The sequence below is a fragment of the Terrapene carolina genome, unplaced genomic scaffold, assembly GCF_002925995.2.
Source record: "Terrapene carolina triunguis isolate 2854851 unplaced genomic scaffold, T_m_triunguis-2.0 Scaffold58, whole genome shotgun sequence".
In the NCBI taxonomy this organism is placed as follows: Eukaryota; Metazoa; Chordata; order Testudines; family Emydidae; genus Terrapene; species Terrapene triunguis.
This window is the reverse complement of record NW_020664409.1, coordinates 107,831,722-107,854,135: the sequence shown is the minus strand read 5'-3', so window position 1 is coordinate 107,854,135 and position 22,414 is coordinate 107,831,722. Positions and strand designations below refer to the sequence as shown.

Below are 22,414 nucleotides of genomic sequence, written 5' to 3'. Positions count from 1 at the left end.
ACCTGGATGAATTCATAGTATATCAGGAATAGATGCTGGTGTAGATAGACCACTGATTGGATCCATGTGAGAGGAGGCAGGATGCTGGTCTAGCTGCACACGCAGTCATGCTGGTGCTATCTCTAACCAACATTAAAGGGCTCACACCGAAAAGCCCCTGTCTGACACTGGGCCAGGCTAGGGTGCAAGTGTTTCTTATAGGGCTAATGATCTCATTAGATAAGTTCTTCAGGGCAGAGAACATGTCTGAATCCAAGTTTGTAAAGCTTGTTCAAAAGGGATGGTGTTCTATCTCTAAAATGGGGATCATGTTCCCGTCTTCTAAAGTGCTTTGAAATCTGAAGATGAGAAATGCGATGTAAGAGCCGGATGTGGTTATTGTTATTAAGTGATTTTTAATCATTTAATCATGCATCTCCCATCCCTTCTAAAATATACTCCCTATTCCTCAGCAATGTCTGAAACAATAAAACACGCACAGAGTTGCGAGATGTTTTTGAGCAGTGATTGTAATACACTATCGGTTTTTTTTAAATGATGCTCCCTCCCTTTCTCCCAACATATCTCTATGCAAACCTGAATAGTTTAGCCTTGAAGGGGCCTGAATTTTAAGATGCAGGTTCCAAGGCTTCAGAGGACAGTTCTGAACCACTGATGGTTTCTGGAAGATGATCCAACACACACGCTGATTAAAAAATACTATAGTGTTGGTCCTAAACCCTCCGTTATAGAACAATAATGCTGCAGCTCATTGAACTATTCCTGTTTATCGCATGTTATTTGGAGGAGCACTGATGGCTTAGGCTTCCCTTTTTACTGAAATCCTAATTTTAAGAGCTCCTGCTCTCTTTGAAGTCAGTGATAAAATTCGTATTGACTCCAGTGGGTGCTGGACTGGGTTTGGATGGATTTTGATCAGTACAGTTACCAGGGGTCGATTAAACAACCTGGGAACTGGAACGAGGTGGGGAGACACACACTCAGTGATCTGGGGCCTGAAACCATGTGTGCTGGTGGCTCTGCTTTTCATCCAGCCCTTCTTGCTAATTGTAATATTCTGCTAATCCTCACTGATGCTGGTTGCAAAGTTCTCAATCAGGAGCGGGGGGGATGGGACTGTGTTTGGAATTTCATTAATGTCCATAACCAAGCACTCATTTTTTCCAATTATCCCCAAATAGCTAACATCTAAAGGAGGGACTCCCCAAATCCATTTGCTTAAGAGGCTCTTGAACAATATTGCTACCAGAAAAGAGATTTTAATTACTAGAGATTTTAATTTCAATCACTGAACCCGTGAATCAGAGAGAGAACTTTTCTTGTTCTGGGTACCATGGTGAGCAAAGACTATCTTGGCTTTTGTCGGGCTGTGTTTGTTTGTGATGCAAACAATGTGCACCTTATTTTTAACTGTCCCGATATCCATTACTACATCTCTCAATGCTGCTTAGAGTATATTCAGTATAAGTTGTGGGAGAAGCTATGTTAGTCAAACAGAGTGGAATATGGTCCCCCATTATTTGCTGAAGAAGGTTTAAAAATAAAATAATAAATCAGTTTATTCCTACAAGGAAAGTATTGGAGGTATTGTTGATATTATTAATAATAATAATACTTTTATTAGCACCAGTTTATTAGTATTATTTCTGTATTATTCCAAGTATTTATGAGGTACTCATCACTGCACTAATTGTCCTTTACAAGATATAAATATGAAAGACAACTTTCCCATATACTAGAACAAGTATTCAGTGACCCCTGACTTTAAAGTGAGAGAAACATAGTAAAATAAGAAATTCTAGAATGGCAGTTATAGGGAAGGTCTGAGCAAAGAGTCCATCTCGTATCCTCTCATAAATGTGGTCGGGTTTGAACTCAGGCATATGTCCCAGGGAAGTGAATTCCAGAGAGGAGGGCTTCTTACTGAGGACGCCCTGCTTCCCAGCATGTCGGTAAATGTATAGACAAGCCGGCCTCTGATTAGAACTCTTTTGTCCCTAAGCCAATCAGAATGAAGATGATTATTAATGGCATAGTACAGACCAAGTACAGAATCATCCATCAGACAAAATGGTCAAATCAGTCATTTGTCATCATCCAAATAAACTCCTTTTGATGTGACATTCATTCTTCCAGAATTAATATGTCCCCTGCATCAAAGACATTTGAGGTCTGCCTTGGCATTAAAAAGAGCTGCAGGAAACCATGCTACAACTTTCTGTTCCATTGAGAACATCTCTTCTATAGATGTGTTGTCATTAAATAAATGCATGAATTAAAATGTGGTGTCTAGAGCATCCTGCTGTAATATGTTTGCTTTTCATTTTCAATATACCTATAGTATTGCTCCATTTTGTGTGTTTGTTGTATAATGGATACAGAGTGTTTGTTGTTGTTTTTTGTTTTTGATTTTGTATTTTTTTGCAGCTCGTGAACAAATACTCTGTTTTCCCAAAAGAGAATATGGAGATTTGTAACAAGAATAAAGCTTACATATTCTGAATGGTTTCTTGACTGTAGCATCATCAGTGTGACATGATAATTCATATCAATTAGATCTGGCCGAATAGCGGAAAAGGCATTTTTCTGCTTTTTTGGCAAATTGCACTGATATTCATCACATTATGTACTCACTGAATAATATTGCTGATTGAATGCTGCAAAAAGTATTTGCTGAATATAACGTTCTGTGAGTACTGGTGAAATTCATCCACTAATGTATTCTCCAGATATGATTTGACCAGCCCTAAAATGAATGTCATGATGTCTGACAGACCTCCTGTGAAATCATATGGACAAAACCTGAGATCTTTACTCAGATTTTGCCTGAAGTCAAACTCCCACTGATGCCAATGGGAATTTGCCTTTGGCCAGATCTACACTGGGAAAGGTTTGCTGGTATAACTGTACAGCTTATATTGGCAAAAAAAGTAATTTTGCCCTTGTAGATTGTACCAGTTTCCTGAGTGAAATAAGCCATACTAGCAAACATATATTTTTTTTCTTGGTATAACTACATCTGCATTAGGCTTTTGCTGGTATAAAAACGTCATAAAAATCACCCCCATAAGCGACTTTCCTACCAGCAAAAGTTTATTCTTTAGACTAGACTTAGTAATGTCAGAGTGAAATATAAGGGCTTCGGGATTTGGCCTGTTGAAATTAGACATGCAAAAGGCCTATTAGGTCGTGTAGTCCAGATACTACATAGTCTATTTATTAAATAAATAATAAAGTATTCTAGGAGACAAATAGTCTAGGATTCAGAGTAGCAGCCGTGTTAGTCTGTATCCGCAAAAAGAACAGGAGTACTTGTGGCACCTTAGAGACTAACAAATTTATTAGAGCATAAGCTTTCGTGGGCTACAAACCACTTCTTCGGATGCATATAGTCTAGGATTGTTCCCTATTGTATTTTCTCTTGTATTGTTTCTGATCTAGTTTTATTTGTCCAACAATAGTGTCCAGCTCTTCCTTTGGAAGTGCTAGATTGCATAAACTAAGCAAAATCAGTCCAGTTTGGTATATACATGGGAGACTACTTGGAAAACTCAAAGTGTGAAGCATCCCCTTACTCACTAACCAAAATAACTTGCTGAAGCACCTTGGTGTTTCTAGTAATTCAGATACTGTTCAAATACCAGGCAGATCTAATGCTGCTTAGCTTAGGAGATCTTGCAGGATCACAGCTCAAGGTCATACACAATCACTTTCTGCTGAATTGTCAGCCTTTTATTGGTTAGTAACGATTTTGTTACTTTTCTTTTTGTCTTTTAAATACAGCAAGAGCGACTTCAGCTGGACAGGTTGAATAACCAGCTGTCTGATGCCATCCAGCGATATGGAGCTGTGCAAAAGGTAATAGGACTCCCGCACTTTCTTTCACTTTTTGATTTGTGGATTTGGAAATATGTTGATCAACAGCAACTATGGACTCCCAAGAGCATGGAACTGGCCAATAGGGTGTCTCATGTCTTTTTGTGTGTGTTATATAGCATGATTATTGCAACATATTCGTACTGTTATTTTGTGGCATAGTGTATGGAAATACTGCAGAACATTTAGTGAAATAGCAACATATAAAATAATTTACTGATAAACTGGCTCCATCCATCCATGGCTGAATGTCAGGGGCAGCTGTAGTACTGTGATGACAGCACAGCATGGCGCAGCGTAGGATGACACAACAGCTGCAGGATGGCTTGTGTGGCTTTAGGGGAGGTGAAAGAGAAAAAGAAACTTTAGTGTGCAGTGTTGCTCTTACGTATGTGATTTAAAGGGACACTGTCCCACATTGTTAGGCTTAAACATTGACCTACCTTGACAGCTCTGCTATATTAAAAGTTTAAGACCCTAAGGATTCCAGAGGCCTATAGCTGAATAGAAAATGCTGCAACAGGTCAAACTGTTAAATGAAGTAACCAAAAGCCAATCCTCTCCTTCTGTTTTCCCTCCCCATCTTATTCCTGGGTGACCACCTCCATTTGCAAGGTTTCACCAGTCATCTCTATGCTGATGACTCACACATTTACTTCCCCAATCCTGTCCTTTCTCCTATCGTCTGTTCCACATACGACAGCCTCGGGGTGGAGCTGGTCAAAATTCGGAATTTCCATTCCACAGGAGATTCTGACATTTTAAAGAAAAGTTTTAATGTCAAACCAGAATGAAGACTAGACATTTTGAAATTTCCTGCAGAAAGAACATTCTGGTTTTTTGTTGTTGTTGTTGTTTGAGAAAAATTGAAATGTTTCCTTTTGGTTATTCTGAAACAGAGCAACCAGCTACCCCCGGCTCCATAGGACTCCCTGGGCTCTCAGGATCCCTGGCTCTGGGGCAGCCCCACAATGCAGACTGCCTCAGAGTTGGGGGCCCCAACTGCAGTGGAGTTGGAAGCCAATACCCTGAGGCTGTGTCTACACAGCCTGTGGGACTGAGCCTCAGAGCTATTTTTAGAACGCTAGCATGAACCCTGCTAGCCCGAGTCTCTCCACCCAGCTTCTACGGGTTGTGTAGACAAACCTGGGAGCCCCTGCTAGAGTTGGGTGTCCCAGGTCTTCCTATCCCACATGGGAGGGTTGCCCTGGAACTACGGACCCTGTAAGCCTGGGCTCCCCAGCAAACCGCTAGGTGAGCTGGCATTTCAGCTGAAGTTCATTGAAACCGAACCGTTTCCACAGAACGCTTCAGTTTCAACAAATTGGCATTTCCCAGCAAAAAAGCCACTTTGTGGGAAAAGTCCCAGCCAGCCCTACTCAATGAGGCATCTGCCTGAGTGCTCCAAACCCGGCTGAAGCGCAGCCTGGCCAAACTTGAGCTCCTTACTTACCCTTCTGCAATGGGAGTTGCATGCGCTTGTGTCGAAAGTTGGGAAAAGGAGGATTCTGTGCAAATGAACTATTTGAAGCATACAATCCAGCCCTAACACTTGCATACAAGACACTTTCTGTGAGGATCTAATAGGATTTTATTTATTTTGATTAAACACACACACAAACCAGTTATGTTTCTGATGGGTACCAAAGAGGTACCATCAGGGTAAAAGTCAAGTATCTGAATAACAACTAGTTCTTCCTCTGGCCTTGATTAACCACTTTAACCTGTACTTAATTTTAAATGTGGGCTGTCCCACCCCTGCTTAGCAAAGCTCTTTAATTATGTGCTTAGTTGTAAGCATATGCTTAAGACCCATTAAAGTCAAGCATGTTCTTAAGTGCTTTGCTGAATTGGTCCCTTTGTTGATAGCACATTATATTACTGAAGTTGAAAGAATTTATTATTTTTTAAAAAACCCTCGTGTACACTACACCATTGACACAGTTTACTTTTTTGCATGTGATGGTAGAAGTAGTCTGGGAAGATTCACTTACTGTTTCTCCTGCATTAGAGCCAGGCTGTTTGTTTGGGTTTCCAACGCTGCAGGAAAGTGTTTTTTAAAAAGTTTCCATAGAATCATAGAATATCAGGGTTGGAAGGGACCTCAGGAGGTCATCTAGTCCAACCCCCTGCTCAAAGCAGGACCAATCCCCAACTAATTAGTCTTTAAAGTGTGTATATATAATAGAAATGCCACTGTATTATTTCTACTCATATGTCTCTTCATACAACCTTTCCGCCTCTGTTTCAAAAACCTAAGTGCTGGGTCTAAATTAGATGGCATTGTCTTGTTAAATCACAAGTCAAAAATATCTGTGTCATGAGTTTGTTTGTTGTTAGATACATGTTCATCAGCATATTCCATCTGTGCTGTGCGTCTGACTTTTTAAATAAATCCCATAGTGCCAAAATTAGCTGTTGCATTTTGCAAATGCCCGGTTGTGGCAGGAAGCTGAACTGACTGGTAAATTGCTACTTACCCACGTCCTGACTGTCATTTCTTAAATGCATATTTTGGTTTTGATAACCTTGTCATGCTTGAAGCTTAAATGACTGAATTCCTGAAAGGTCTACTTCTTCAAGGCAGTTTTTCCATTGCTAAGCTACAGGGTTATTTTAATTTCTATTTTTTAAAAATGTAAAGTGAATGAAAAAAGAGTAAAATGTGATTTTTCTCCCCCAATATTTGACCATCGATGCCTCGACTCCAATCTCTTTTTTTTTTTCCTTTGGCAGAAAATAGCGGAGAAGTCCAAAGCTTTGCTTCCTTCTGGGCAGAGAAGCAGCAAACAGGTAGGTATGTGTGTTTGAACTTTAGAGGACAGTAAATGAAGCATTAATAAAGTGCTGGTCTGTAATCCCCTTACTGATGTGGAGTAGCTCCATTGAATTCAATGGGGTTGTTCCTCCTTTTAAAATTGTATATCATTCAGTAGCATGTGTCACCCTTGGCAGATGACAATGATCATAGAATCCTAACAAATACAAATGTTGAATTATCTTGTTCAGTCCCTGGCTAATACAGGCCTATTCCCCACCATATGCTTTCTACTGTTTTGTCCACTCTGAAATGTCTCTAGAAATGGACTTTCCTGGGGAGATTTTTTCACATCTAACTGTTTTTACAAGTAGGGAATTTTTCTGATACTGTATCTCAGACCTCAGTTTTAAGGTGTGGTCACGTAGGGAATTTATACACGCCAATAAAAGGCCTGCAGAGGCCTGGGTCAGCCGAGGGCTGTAAAACTGTAGTGTAGATATTCATGGTTGGGCTCTGAGACCCTGCGAGAGGGGTGGGTCTCAGAGCCTGGGCTGCAGCCTGAGCCCAAATGTCTACACTGCTATTTTTAGCTCTGCAGCCCAAGCCCCCTGAGCCCAAGTCAGCTGACCTTGGTTCTGAGGCTTGGTGCCGTAGGCGTTGGATTGCAATATAGGTATACCCCTACTCTACATTATTTATGTATTTGACTTTCTCCTATGTATTTACACGCATGCACTACAAGTGCCTCTCCCAGGCTCTAGGAGCTTTGATAATTACTAAGCATAATATATCGAAAAAAATAACTAATCACCAGCCAATCCCATAAAGGGACTTACATGCCCAGAGAAAAAAATCATCCTAAATGCAGCTCCAGTGGCTTTAATAGCGTTACACCCAGAACATAAGAACAGCCACACTGGGTCACACCAATGGTCCATCTAGCCTTGTAGCCTGTCTTCCGACAGTGGCCAATGCCAGGTGCTGCAGAGGAAACGAACAGAACAGGCAATCATCGAGTGATCCATCCCCTGTTGCCCATTCCCTGCTTCTAGAACAGAACAGAACAGGGACAGTCAGAGCATGGTGTTGCATCCCTGACCATCCTGGCTAATAGCCATTGATGGACCTATCCTCCATGGACTTATCTAATTCTTTTTTTAAACCCTGTTGTAGTTTTGGCCTTCACAACATCCCCTGGCAATGAGTTCTACAGGTTGCCTTTGTGTTGTGTGAAGAAATACTTCCTTTTGTTCCACTGGGTGACTCCTAGTTCTTGTGTTACGTAAAATGAAGTTGTCCCTCAAATCCTACATTGTGACATTCAGAAGAGCACTTAGGTGCCTAAAACTGATATTGGGACACCAGAGCACGGAACTCAACTCCTCACTTAAGTGTCTACATTTGAAAAAGGTACCCTAAAGTTTCCTTCAAGGGATTGTTGAAAGATATTCCAGTTTGCCTGTAAATTCACATTTTCCTCCCTTGTTATTGTTCTTAGTTGGAGCTCTGGCTACCTTGCATCCTAAACTCCATCCAGCCCATGTTTAACATCTCTGTATGTTAATAGCACTGGTGCTTATCAATAAGGAGTAGAGCTGTCAGGAAAACAGAAATCCCTTCCTGCAAAATATTCATGTTTTTGACAAAAAAAAAATCATGCCAACGTACAAATGAAATGTTTCATGGGAACTGTTTCAGAAAAAAATCCATTTCCGGAGGATTGAAATGGAATGTTTCAGCTTCCCAGCTTGCCTGCCTTGAAGGCTTTTGACAATTACACTCCCAGACCCCTGGGAGAGAGGGAAGGGCAAGGCATCAGGAAAGCAGAGCCCCTGCCCTCTCTCCCTCTCTGGCTCCGGGAGCTGGTTGGGGGAGGCAGGAAGAGAGTCAGGGTGCTGAGTGTCAGGCACCCTCCAGTAAAGCTTTTGTCAGTTTCACTGACCAAGAGTGAAATTTGACAGGAATCTTCCAGCCAGGCAGCCCTCATTTCAGTTTTTGCCAATGGATAATTGATTTCTTTCTTTCTTTTTTTGCAAAACTTAATTTTTGTTGCAGAAAACTTTGGATTTGAGAAACCTGCATTTTTCATGTGTAAAATCAGGTTGATTAAAAAAAAAATGACCATCTCTGCTAGGGAGTTGTGGAGAGTGGGGTGGATTCACAAATGATCCTGCAACTATGGAAAAGAAATGGGCCAGAAATTCATATTAATTTGCAGCTTTCAAATAATTAAGGTTCTGTTTCTGACTTTGTTGGTGTTAGTTTGCTGAGGTGTTAGTGTATTTCTTTAATCTCAGATAAAGCCGCCTTGTTAAATGGTTCTATTAGCTCTTTGGACCTTGTAATGAAGATACTTTAATTGTGTTATTCAGTTATGTGTTTATTGCCTTGTGATGTCTTCCCCCCCACACACACATACCCTCAGCCAGTGGTGATTAATCATGGACAGAGTATTGTACATGATCCCAAATGTCCTATTCTTGTATCTTAGTTGGCCAAATCCTGATTCCACTTAAGTCAATGTACAAACTTCTGTGGATTACAATGGGAATACAATCTGGTTCATTGTGAATATGATATCTTTGGTGGAAACTAACACCCTAAGTCAAGAAACCATCTAAGTACCTGCTTAAAGCTAAACACATGCTTAAGTGTCCTTCTTAAATTAAGGATGCCTTCCTGAACTGGTTTAAACTGAGAGACTAAACTGACCTCAATGGAGCTAGACTGCTTTACACCAGCTATGGAGCTTTTGTGGATAGCCACAGAAATATTGGACATCTTGGGCCACATTCTACTTCTAGGGGGAGGGATAGCTCAGTGGTTTGAGCATTGGCCTGCTTAAACCCAGGGTTGTGAGCTCAATCCTTGAGGGGGCCATTTAGGGAACTGGGGTAAAAATCTGTCTGCAGATTGGTCCTGCTTTGAGCAGGGGGTTGGACTTGATGATCTCCTGAGGTCCTTTCTAACCCTGATATTCTATGATTCATCAGCGTAGCTACACTGGCTTTTGTCTATAACTGAAAGCAATTTTTAACCTGCATTTTTAAAAGAAAATAGGTAACTGTTAGATCTTACCAGAATTGCTTCCTGTACATATTCTTCATAAGCTAAATCCTGAACCCACTAAAGCCAATATAAAACAATGACTTGATTTAGATTTAGCCCTTAAAACCCCAGTAATTTGGGGAAATTGATTTAATATTCATAAGAGAACTTCTATTATCTTTAGGTGCTTTATTATCTTTAGGTGCTTTAAATGGTGAGCAAGAAAATTATTCAAAGCTGCAGTTAAGGATCTAAATGGATTTAGGGTAATTTCTTTGGCTCCAGTCAGGATTAAAAATTAAGCTAACATAAAATATTGTTCGCTTGATAAGCTGTGACGTTGGAGGCATTACCAGGCTATAGTCTACTGGTCTGAATCTCAGGCATGCTGAGCGTCCACAGTTTACGTTCAACTTAATGGGAGCAGTTGCTGGACAGCCCCTCTGAAAATCAGGCCATTGATTTTTAACGAGGATTGGTGAAATTATTTGAACCTTTATTCAAAATCTGAACCAACTATTTCTGGAGAGTTCTCAGCCCCTTGAAGAGTTGAGCCCAAGATGGCCAGCTCTGCCACTGAAGATCAGTCACCCTTGATTTGTGGATGACAGTGATGACAGAAGGGATGACAGTGACATATTTGCCCAACGAAGATAAAATCCCAGACAAGTGATTTATAAATAAGTTGAGAAATGTTATCAGGACAGAATAGAGTTCCAAAGGAAGGAGATAGCATCATGGATATCAGAAGAATCCAGTTTGTATTACACAGTGAAAATTTTAAAAATAAATGCTCCAGTTGTTTTACTGCTATGCTGCTACTGTGTTAGACATCTAGCGTCAGTCACTGGAGTGGACTTCACCAGTTAGCGGAGATCCCTAGTTTGTGGCGGGATTTCATGCTTGTCCTGATTTGATGTTTGGCTTGTATGTAACCACAGCTGAGACACAAACTGGGACTGTCGAGGTTCAAAGATAGCATGTTTACTAAGTGAAGCAGAAGAGATTTTTTTTCCCCTGGCTGAGCTGTTAGGGGCTGGGCTAAACATGTCTCAGCTGGAAATCCCTTTTCTTCGTATCTTACTCTTTGCCAGTTAAGGTTGGTGACTTTACTTCAGTGCATGTGAAATGGTGGTTCTGAAATGTCCTTTTGTGGAAATTCATATCTGACAGGCCCACATCTTCAAAACATACTTGTGTACATACGCGGATTTGCATATGCCCAGCGTGGGTGCCTGCAATACCTGAGGTACATGTGCTTGTATGTACAATTCCCTGATGGACATGCTCAGATCAGGTTTAAACTTGTGTGTGTGCGTATATTTCCTTCTATAATCCATCTGGGATCTTTTTGTTTTCTCCCTCTTTAAACTATACAAAAGAAATTAAATGTATAAAACTTGCTGATGTTAAAGCAATGACTGTTATGGTTGATTTTTTTCCCCATCCGCACAGGAGTCAGGAAATTCAAAATTATGGTTCCCACAGCAACTCGACTATATTGTGCATATTTTAAGGCATTACTGTTAACACCTTGTACAGTGATACAAAATGCAACATATGTGCAGGAGAGCTGATTTGTGCTTCTTTTGGAAATCACCCAGTGAATTTCCTGATGTTTGTGCAGGAAAAATCTCCATGAGAATGCTGCCATAATGCAGAGGGTGTGCCCCACCCCCATTGCAATTCATTGTAACAGGTTTAAAAACTGATGGAATCCCTACCCTACAATCTTCCACTTGTACTAGTGGGCAGGCATGGTGAGATGTTCAGTTACCTAAATCCTAATGAGAGTCCTTTGGGAAGTAATTTATTTCCTTTGCAGTCCCTCTCTGGTGGCAATGCTTTAAAGCAGTGGTTCTCAAACTGTGGGTCAGGACCCCATTTTAATGGAGTAACCAGGGCTGGCTTAGACTTGCTGGGGCCCAGGGTCAAAGCCCAATCCCAAACCCGTGGGCTTCAGCTCTGGGAGGCGGGTTACAGGCCCCCTGCCTGGGGCCGAAGCCCTTGGGCTTTGGCTTTGGCCCCCTGGCCTGGGGCAGTGGGGCTTCGGCTTTGCCCCCCTCCCCCCTGGGGTGACGGGGCTTGGGCGGGCTCAGGCTTCGGTCCCCCCCTCCTGGGGTTGTGTAGTATTTTTTGTTGTCAGAAGGGGGTCGCGGTGCGATGAAGTTTGAGAACCCCTGCTTTAAAGGATGCAAAGTGAAACTTCAGAAGACTTTGTTTTAAGGTATTTGCATTAATGTTTAATGAATTATTCTATTTTGCTTATTTGGCTTTACAGTATCTACCAAGAGACACTGATCACAAGCTCTAGACTCTTTTAACAGGCACATGAACGCACAATCAAATGTAAAAAACAAAAGCCAGCAGCAACTCCGCAAAATAGGGCTGTACCTCCTTAAACCATGTAGCAAAGGAGAATTGTGGAAAAGTATCTTGTTCTTATCAGTTATTACTTCTCATATAACATCTCCTTCCCCAAACACCCCACTGAGCAGGGGGTTGGACTAAATGACCTCCTGAGGTCCCTTCCAACCCTGATATTCTATGATTCTATGAAAGAGGAGTCTTGCAGTGTGCCATAAATCATAGCATCATAGAAGCTTAGGGCTGGAAGGGACATCAGGAGGTCATCTAGTCCAGCGCCCCGTGCCCTGCAGTGTGCCCTGAAGATAAACAAGTCCAAGCTATATTGAATGAAAAGGAGGAGTGAGTTCTAAAGCTGAAGGGCTCTCAAGTACCCTGCCATGCTGTCAAGGCTCCTTCCCCACTCTGAACTTTAGGGTACAGATGTGGGGGCCTGCATGAAAACTTCTAAGCTTAACTACCAGCTTAGATCTGGTCCGCTGCCACCACTCCCAATGTGCTACTTCCCTTCCCTGGGTAGCCTTGAGAGACTCTTCACCAATTCCCTGGTGAATACAGATCCAAACCCCTTGGATCTTAAAACAAGGAGAAATTAACCATCCCCCCTCCTCTCTCCCACTAACTCCTGGTGGATCAAGATCCAACCCCCTTGGATCTAAAAAACAGGGAAAATCAATCAGGTTCTTAAAAAGAAGGCTTTTAATTAAAGAAAAAGGTAAAAATCATCTCTGTAAAATCAGGATGGAAAATAACTTTACAGGATAATCAAACTTAAAAAGCCCAGAGGACCCCCCTCTAGCCTTATGTTCAAAGTTACAGCAAACAGAGGTAAACACCCTAGTAAAAGATACATTTACAAGTTGAGAAAACAAAGATAAAACAAACACGCCTTGCCTGGCTGTTTACTTACAAGTTTGAAATATGAGAGACTTGTTCAGAAAGATTTGGAGAGCCTGGATTGATGTCTGGTCCCTCTTAGTCCCAAGAGCGAACTCTCCCCAAAACAAAGAGCACAAACAAAAGCCTTCCCCCCACCAAGATTTGAAAGTATCTTGTCCCCCAATTGGTCCTTTGGGTCAGGTGTCAGCCAGGTAACCTGAGCTTCTTAACCCTTTACAGGTAAAAGGATTTTGGAGTCTCTGGCCAGGAGGGATTTTATAGTATTGTACACAGGAGGGCTGTTACCCTTCCCTTTATAGTTATGACACATGCCATCAGCTACACTGAAATGGACCAGGGAGGATCCAGCTTGAACACCATCGCTAGTCTTGAATGGGTCAGTATGTCAGCAGCTCCAGTGTATTCTGCATGGGTGAACTCTCATCAGGGCTCTTTCTTTTGCTCAAGGTTCTCACAGGGTCTTCAATTACACTGCTCTACAGCCAAAATGCTTCTGAAATAAATGTAGTCAAACTTTACTAATTCTGGGTCACTGAGAACGAAAATGATGCTTAAAATTGTTGATTGGCTCTAGTTTTCAAGATATGCTATTGGGTCAGTATATACGACCCTTGACTTGGGAATGGCGGAGGATAAGTGAGTTATAAAGGGAAGGGATCTCAATTTAAACCAGAAATGACTAAAATACATCTTTGACTGGATCTATGAATAAATCTATGACTGGGTTTGGACAGTACTTGCTTTTTAGGCAAAACAATGAATAATGCAATCTGAAGCTGGTATTGCATCATACATGATATGAATTGCATCATGTTATTCCTAGAAGTCATGGATGATGCAATCATAACGAAGCTTACATCACTCTGCTGAACAAATTGCCCTATATCAGCTCTAGAAATCATACAGTGTCATGCTCTCTTATTTGTCAGTGTTTGATTTTGCAAAGGGACACATTTCTGTTTAGCCAAAGTGAGCAGAGATGCCTCGTACTTGTGTGAACAGTGCAGATAACTTCTGCTATGTTTGTGGTGAAGTGACTTTTGCATCACAAAAGCGCAGTATAACCACTATGGTTAAGAAAGCCTATCACCTTTATTTTAGCTGCAAAATTGGAGATCAGGACAAGAGGTGGGCCCCACACATATGCTGCAACACTTGTGCAACAAATCTTCGCCAGTGGTTGAACAGGAAAAGGAAATCTATGCCTTTTGCAGTGCCAATGATTTGGAGAGAGCCAACAGATCATACCAGCAATTGTTACTTCTGCATGGTGCCTCCAGTTGGGAAAGGTGTGTCAAAGAAGAAAAAGTGGACTGTGCATTATCCAAACATTCCATCAGCTATACGCCCAGTACCCCACGGAGAAGGACTGCCAGTTCCTGATGCACCAGAATCATTCTCACTTGAGTCAGATGAGGAAGAGGAAGAGGATGAAACTTCTGGTCCTGAACCATCAATGTCACAGGACCCACATTTTCTCCCATCCTCCTCCTCTGAACCACACCTCATAACACAAGGTGAACTGAATGACCTTGTCAGGGATTTGGAACTACCCAAGAGTAAGGCAGAGCTGTTGGGCTCCAGACTACAGCAGTGGAATCTCCTGGCAGGTGATGTTAGGGTTTCCATGTTCCATGACCGTCAAAAGGATCTTGTCCCATTCTTCTTCATGGAAGGTGATCTTGTAGCCTGCAACAACATCGATGGTGTGATGGCAGCCCTCAACATCGTTCACGATCCAGATGAGTGGAGACTGTTAATTGATTCATCGAAGACGAGTCTTAAAGCTGTTTTACTGCATAATGGCAATGTTTTGCCATCAATTCCAGTTGGTCATGCAGTCCATCTGAAGGAAACCTATGACAACATGAAACAACTTTTGAGGTGCATAAACTATGACCAACATCAGTGGCAGCTTTGTGGCGATTTGAAGGTTGTTGCTCTCTTGCTTGGTCTGCAGACTGGATACACAAAGTACTGCTGTTTTCTCTGCGAATGGGATAGTCATGCAAGAGATTCCCACTACATCAAGGAAGATTGGCCACTCCGATAGTCATTGGAGCCTGGGAGGAAAAGTGTTCAGCATCCACCACTTGTTGAATCAAGGAAGATTTTGTTACCACCCTTACACATCAACCTGGGTCTGATGAAGAACTTTGTCAAGGCCATTGACAAAACACAAGCAGCTTTCAAGTACCTCCGTGGAAAATTTCCAAGGTTAAGTGAAGCTAAGATAAAGGAAGATGTCTTTGTTGGTCCTCAGATTCGTGAACTTCTTTGAGATGATGCATTTGACCATGCACTGCGTGGCAAGGAAAAGACGGCATGGAAAGCCTTCCAGTTAGTGGCAATAAATTTTCTCGGAAACAACAAGGCAGACAACTACAGGTTGTTGGTGGAAAACCTCCTCAAGGCATACAAAAGCCTTGGTTGCAACATGTCACTAAAGATACATTTTTTGCACTCTCATCTAGATTTTTTTCCACCGAACTGCGGAGCAGTGAGCGACGAGCCCGGCGAGCGATTTCACCAGGACATTGCAACAATGGAGAAACGCTATCAGGGCAAATGGAGCCCATCAATGCTTGCAGACTATTGCTGGACAGTGAGAAGAGATGCTCCATTTAATGAATACAAGAGACAAGCCAAGAAGCGCCGAATAGACACTGAATAGGACTAAACTATGTACATAATAGTTTTTTGCCTTTTGTTTCATAATAAATTTTATTTATATAACCCTTTTGCTGATTTTTAAAGTGTTACATAAACAGGACAGGTGAAATATTATCATGTAAAGCAACCATAAACACATGAAAAGACCTAGGTTTACAATTTATGATTAAAACTCTACTATCTACACAATATACATAGACATAAAATGTAAAAACTTAAATATCTTAGAAACAGTAGCCAATCAGTTGTTTTAATTGTCATATTTGAATTCAGCACATCAAAATACATAATAAATAGCACATTTTATCTCTGAAGCAGACGACGTCTCAAAAATTGTAGACCAGTGTTATTATAATTGGTCGTGAACTCAGTTTTACTTATTAATCGACTGATAATGGATCCCCTCAACACGCATCCTTCCTGACTGATCCCTGGAAAGGTTTGGAAGGGAAAAGTACAACTTTGTTACAAATAAGGAATAAAATGTAAACTGAAACTTTTCCAGAAATTGGCAAAATCCAAACTGACAGTTTAAAAAAAACCCGAAACACTTTTTTTCTGGTGTTTTTAGAAAATAAAATGACTGTAATTCTGATCGTATAATGCCACCCTCTTTATTTCCTCCTTCCCACTCAGGGGAAGAGGATAATTACTACCATTGAACAGAACAGTTGCCAAAAAAATGTTTTTATTTTTTATTTCGTATGACTACTTGACCCTTTCTTTCAAGGGTCAATAAATTATGTTTCTTTAAAAGAAGGCTAATAAACCTCTGTTTACATTTAAAGAGATTATTTCTGCAAATCACACCAATTTATCTCGGCTTTAAATGCGCTTCCTCCTTGCAGGAAGTGTGACTTCTGATTCTTTTGTGTATGTGCGAATGGGCATTTGCACGCTTGTGTATGCATGTGTGTGTGCATCTCTCTTTAAATTCCTCTTTGTTGCTGAATGCAACAAAATTCTCATTTGGGACATTAAGATTTAATCTTCAGCTTTAACGAGAATCATCCATTGACTTTATACATAATTTATCATACCTCTACTGTGGCCACAATCTAAAAAGACAATATTTGCCAAACATGCTATGTGAAGTACTGCAGTTGAGATGTGATGAAATGTCCATTCAAGTCAATCTGCTTACTTCAGTGGGTTTTGGATTACCCCCTTATTTCCTATACTTAGAAGAGGAAATATCTGTGGTAATTTTCTGGTATTTATTGTCCCATTATTGTTATTATCTATTTATTTGTAGTACTATAACACCTAGGAGCCCGAGTCAGAGAGCAGGTCCTCATTGGGCTTGGAGCTGTACACAACCAGAACAAAATGGCCCCAAAGAGATTACAATTAAAATAAATTATGACTGGTCAATATAAATTATGTCTACAATGACTTTAATGTAACTACTATGTATCATACTTTTCATCCCAACATTTTTTGCAGGATTGCTATGTCAAAATGATATATTCATCCGGAATCCAAACTGAATAGACATGGAGTGTTTGGGTTTTTTTTGAAATACAAAACATCCTCTGACAGTCATACAGACTGACAAAAAGAAGGCTTTTGCATACAAATGGAACAGATTTTTATTATGATCGTCTAACAAATGGCTCATCCGAATGTCAGTCCCAATTCCTAATGTTTTGGATTAGTTGGTATATCTTAAGCAATCAGGATTGTCTGCAGCTTATCTAGAAAATATAATGTCAATTGGTACATCTGTTCAAGGTTATTTGAACATTAACCTCCCCTGTAATGATGAAATATGTTAATTGAATAATTTTCTTCTGGTTCATGGCCCTTCACTGGGAACTGAAACAAGACTTGATTAAACTAATGCAGTCACCTGATCAGACTATAGAAGATTTTATAGCACTCTGATTAGCTATGACGTTGGTTAGGAGACAGTGAGCGAATGAGCTATAGACTTTGATGGTGAATCCTCCATGGTCAGTTCTTCAGATAGACAAAGTGACACTTTCACCCAACCCAAACTTTCTCTCTAAAGCAGAGCTTTTGATCATGACAGAATCCCGATTGGGGGTCATGGCTTTCCTGAGTACGGGCAGGGCTTCCCTGATTAGGGGGCCTTTCTAGCTAAGCAGCCAGCCCATGGCAGAGGAGCCAGCAAACTGAGCTTGGAATGGAGAGTTTGTACCGGAAGTCTGGCAGAGGATGCGTGTGGTTTTCTGTTTTTGTTGTGTGTGTGTGTGTATTTTTTCTTTTTTTTTCTACGTGACAGGAGCTTAGGAGGGAGGGCTATGACAGCTACAGAGGCAGCAGCGGTAGTGACCCAAGGAATGGAAGAGACCATGAAGATGACTCAGTGGTTTGAGCATTGGCCTGCTAAACCCAGGGTTGTGAGTTCAATCCTTGAGGGGGCCATTTAGGGAACTGGGGTAAAAATCTGTCTGTGGATTGGTCCTGCCTTGAGCAGGGGGTTGGACTCGATGACCTCCTGAGGTCCCTTCCAACCCTGATATTCTATGATTCTATGACTGGATGTGGAAGCTGTGGCATGTACATTATCCTGGAGCGGGTACCTGAAAAGAGCTTCATTTGTATGAAGTGCCAGCTGATGGAAGAGAAGAGCTGAGGTTTAGAGATGCAGGTAGAAACTATGGTTGAGTTTGAAGTAGATTCAAGCAGATGATGGAGGGAAGGCAAGGAGCGGCTGAATGGAAATCCCAAGACTCGCAAGTGCAAGCTGGCCTGGAGAACTGTGAGGGTGGAGTGCTGGGTGACGAGAGTGGCCAGTGGAAGTGTGAGACTATGAGAACCAGGCAGAGGAAAAGACTGGCTAGTGAAGGAGAAGGAGAGCTCAGGAACAGGTTTGCTGAGTTGGAGACTGAAGATGGGGTACAGCAAGCAGTAACAAGAGGTGGGAGGGCAAGGAATAAGAGAAGAGTGGCTAGTCCTACAAGAAGAGGGGAAGAGTCAATGGAGATAGCCAGCATTCAGAGCCCCAGGAGAACAGAGAAATACTTGCAGAAGACTGCAAGTGAGAACACAAGACAAGAGGACTTGCAGCTAGAAAGAACAGAGAGGGGAAGGCTGGGGAATCGCATCAGCACCAGGAAGAGGCAGGTCTATGTGTTTGGGGGCTCCCTACTAAGAAGAACAGACAGACCTGTCATCAGATCTGATCCAGCGAATAGAAGGGTGTTCGGTCTCCTGGGACCTAAAATATGGGATGTCAACCTGAGGCTGAAGAGGATCCACTGATTTTCCTTCATGTAGGAGCAAATGATACAGCTAGATTCTCGCTGGAATGCATCCAGGGAGACTATGCCAGGCTAGGGAAGATGTTTGAAGAAATGGAGGTTCAGGTGATGATCTTCAATGGGATTCTACCTGTCCGTAGAGGAGGAGAGCAAAGGCAAGACGAGATTATGATGATTAACAGATGGCTCAGGCAGTGGTGCTATAAGGGGGGCTTTGGGGTGTTTGACCACTGGAAGGCATTCATGGACGGAGGACTGTTCTCATGGGATGAACTCCACCTGAACAGGGAGGGGAATAGACTTCTGGGATGGAGGTTGGCACAACTGATTAAAAGAGCTTTAAACTAGGAATTCAGGAGAGACAGTTGAGAGACACTTGTAATATCCATGCCTGTTTCTAACATTGTGTGGGAGGAAAATCAAGTAAGAGAAGATACAGCAATAGAGAAAGGAACAACAGAGGGTAGGAGAATGGATAGCAAGAGGAAAGATAGTGCCAATACCAATGACACTAATAATCAGGTAGGCGATACTGGCAGTAGAATGACTATACCTAATTAGGCGAGGAATCTGGGAAAAGCCAAGCAGAAACAACTAAGATGTCTGTACACCAATGCAAGGAGCCTGGGTAACAAAATGGAGGTACTAGAACTACTGGTGCAGCAAGTAAAACCAGATATTATAGAGATAACAGAAACATGGGGGCATAGTAGTTGGGACTGGAGCATAGGTATTAAAGGGTATGTGTTGTTCAAGAAAGATAGAAATAAAGGTAAAGGTGGTGGAATAGCATTGTATAGTGCAAATGGTGGATTCTCTCATACTTGAAGTCTTTAAATCATGGTTTGAGGACTTCAGCAACTCAGCCAGAGGTTATGGGTCTGGTACAGGAGGAGGTGGGTGAGGCTACGGAATATGATTTGCAGGTCAGACTAGATAATAACAATGGTCCCTTCTGGCCTTAAAGTCTATGAGTCCATGGCCCAAAGTGGTTTCTTTGTTATGTTTGAAATATATATTTGTATTAGACAGAGGACATTTTCCAACCAGCATGATCACAGCTTTGTTCCAGGATGCCAGAGTGCTTTACGAACTATATACATCACTTGCTTTCCATTCAACTTATCCTCCACTTCCTTTAGTTCCTTCCTTCCTTCCTTCCACTTCCTATCTCTGTGATAGAAGGCATCAGCTGTGTAACAGGGCACAGGGCCGCGGCACAGCAAGGTCAAGAAATGAGTACCCCGCATTAAAACTCCAGGGAGAATGTAAATTGGCGGACTAGTATTTCTAGTATCAGACCTTGAATTTGAACAGGAACTCCTTTTTCATTAGTGGTAGTTAACAATTATGTTGTGATAGGGTCATGCCAATGCACACAGATGATCAGGATTTCAGTTTTACATCTTATGAGCCGTACACAATGGTCCAAACCTCTTTGGTCCAGATTTTTGAAAGGTATATAGATGTTGCTGGGCACAGCATTGCAATGCCTCACTGATTTTGGTGTCTGAATTGCATTTTCAAAAAGGATTTAGGCACTAAAGCAGGGGTGAGCAAACTACGGCCCGCGGGCCACATCCAGACCTTTGGGCCTTTTAATCCAGCCCTTGAGCTCCCACCGGGGAGTGGGGTTGGGAGCTTTCCCCGCTCCGGTGTTCCAGCCGCGGAGCGGGGTTGGGAGCTTGCCTTGCTCTGCTCTCTGCGTGCAGCAGCTCCGTCTGGGGCAGCCAGGGGGCTCCGCATGCTGTCCCCCCCCCCCCAAGGGCTGGCTCTGCAACTCCCATTGGCTGGGAACCACAGCCAATGGGAGCTGTGGGGGCAGTGCCTGCGGACGGGGCAGCGTGTCGCGGCACTGCCTTCGTGTGGGAGCCAGAGGGGGGATGGGCCGCTGTTTTCATGAGCTGCTTCAGGTAAGCTTTGCCCGGATCCTGCACCCCTGAGCCTCCCCCCGCGCCCCAACCCTCTGCCTCAGCCCTGATCACCCTCCAAACCCTTTGATTCCAGCCTGCAGCACCCTCCTGCACCCCAAACATCTCATCCCCAGCCCCACTCCAGAGTCTGCACCCCCAGCAGGAGCCTCATCCTCCCATGCGCCCCAATCCCCTACCCCAGCTGAGAGCCGCCTCCCACCCTCTGAACCTCTCCATCCCAGCCCAGAGCAACCTCCTGCGCCCCAAGCCCCTCATCCCCAGCCCCACCCCAGAGTCTGCACCCCCAACCGGAGCCCTCATCCCCCCGTGTGCCTCCCAATCCCCTGCCCCAGTTGGCCCGCCATACAATTTCCATACCGAGATGTGGCCCTCAGGCCAAAAAGTTTGCCCACCCCTGCACTAAAGAGCCAAAATCTCATTGACAGTTGATGGGATTTAGGTCCTAAATGCCTAAATACCTTTTGAAAGTGAGGTGTAAACACCTAAATCAGTTCGGTGGTGCAATGCTGAGCATAGCAATGCCTAAATAACATGACAAATCTGGGCCTTCAGTTTAAAACAAAAGATAGAAAGGTGAACTTCCAGAGACACCTTGTCCTCTAACACTGTGGGGACAAAGCTGCCCTCTCCTGAATTAATGATACTGCTTCCAAACAAGATCCTGGATTTTCCTTGGCGATCTCCCATCACACTGTCAATAGTTTATCCTGCTTCACGTGTGGGGTTTGCCAAAAATCATAGCCACAGGTGGAGTGGTTGCTAATTTAGCTGGAAAATGCAGCTTTCTGTATCTGGCACATGGGCGAAAGATTTCATATTCAATGACAGGATTTTTTGAGAGAGAGAGAGCTCAAAAGGGAATAGGTCATTTGTAGGAGGAGCCTCGCGAGAGAGTGATTCTCTTGTGCTAAGCCTCCACAATAGTCCATGTGCTTTGATGTTTAAGCCAGCATATTCAGCCACTCCCATCCCATACCCCAGTCTCTGACTCATTATCAGAGTCTTCACACAGGCTGAATGACAGGTTGTTTTGTCTGAAATGAGCACCCCAAGACTCACTGCCTTCCTGTGTCAGCGCTTGCATTTGTATTCTTTAATCCTGCGGCTATTCTCTCCGCGCTCAAGATGTAGAGCACATAGAATGAGAGTGTGGGAAACGGTGACGCCAGGGGTGTGTGGGTGGCTTGTGAGGTACTGAAATGAAACGCCTGCCTGCACGTGCCTTGTCAATTGGAAGACAGTGCTATGGGGGCTTGATATTAGCGAGCTAGGCTCAGTCACATAGAATCATAGAATATCAGGGTTGGAAGGGACCTCAGGAGGTCATCTAGTCCAACTCCCTGCTCAAAGCAGGACCAATTCCCAACTAAATCATCCCATAACATGGCTCCACCAGTGTCCACTTTAGTGAGCCTCCCTAGTCAGAGATTGCTCTATAACACTTTTAGATTGACTTAATTACCTAAATATTTACAGTGTCTCCATGTTATTTCTGATGCTAAGTATAAGGGAGAGTCCAAACCCTGACACGGTGTTATTTAAGGCCTAACTGGAAAGATTTTACAGGGGACCACTGTGTATAAGAGTGTAGACAGGCAATCATTGCCCAATATCTATACAGATCT

The 22,414-nt window shown here is 42.6% G+C and overlaps 1 protein-coding gene across 8 annotated transcripts in view; it reads left to right on the top strand.

Annotated features, from left to right (window-relative positions):
• The window catches only part of TSNARE1 (t-SNARE domain containing 1), a 686,859-nt gene that overhangs the window by 350,497 nt on the left and 313,948 nt on the right, over window positions 1-22,414 (top strand). For all 8 annotated transcript variants that reach the window (XM_026646872.1, XM_026646868.1, XM_026646856.1 and 5 more), the window contains 2 exons: window positions 3,784-3,858; window positions 6,613-6,669. In XM_026646872.1, the coding sequence (XP_026502657.1) occupies window positions 3,784-3,858; window positions 6,613-6,669 (132 nt within the window). The remainder of the gene's footprint in view (window positions 1-3,783; window positions 3,859-6,612; window positions 6,670-22,414) is intronic.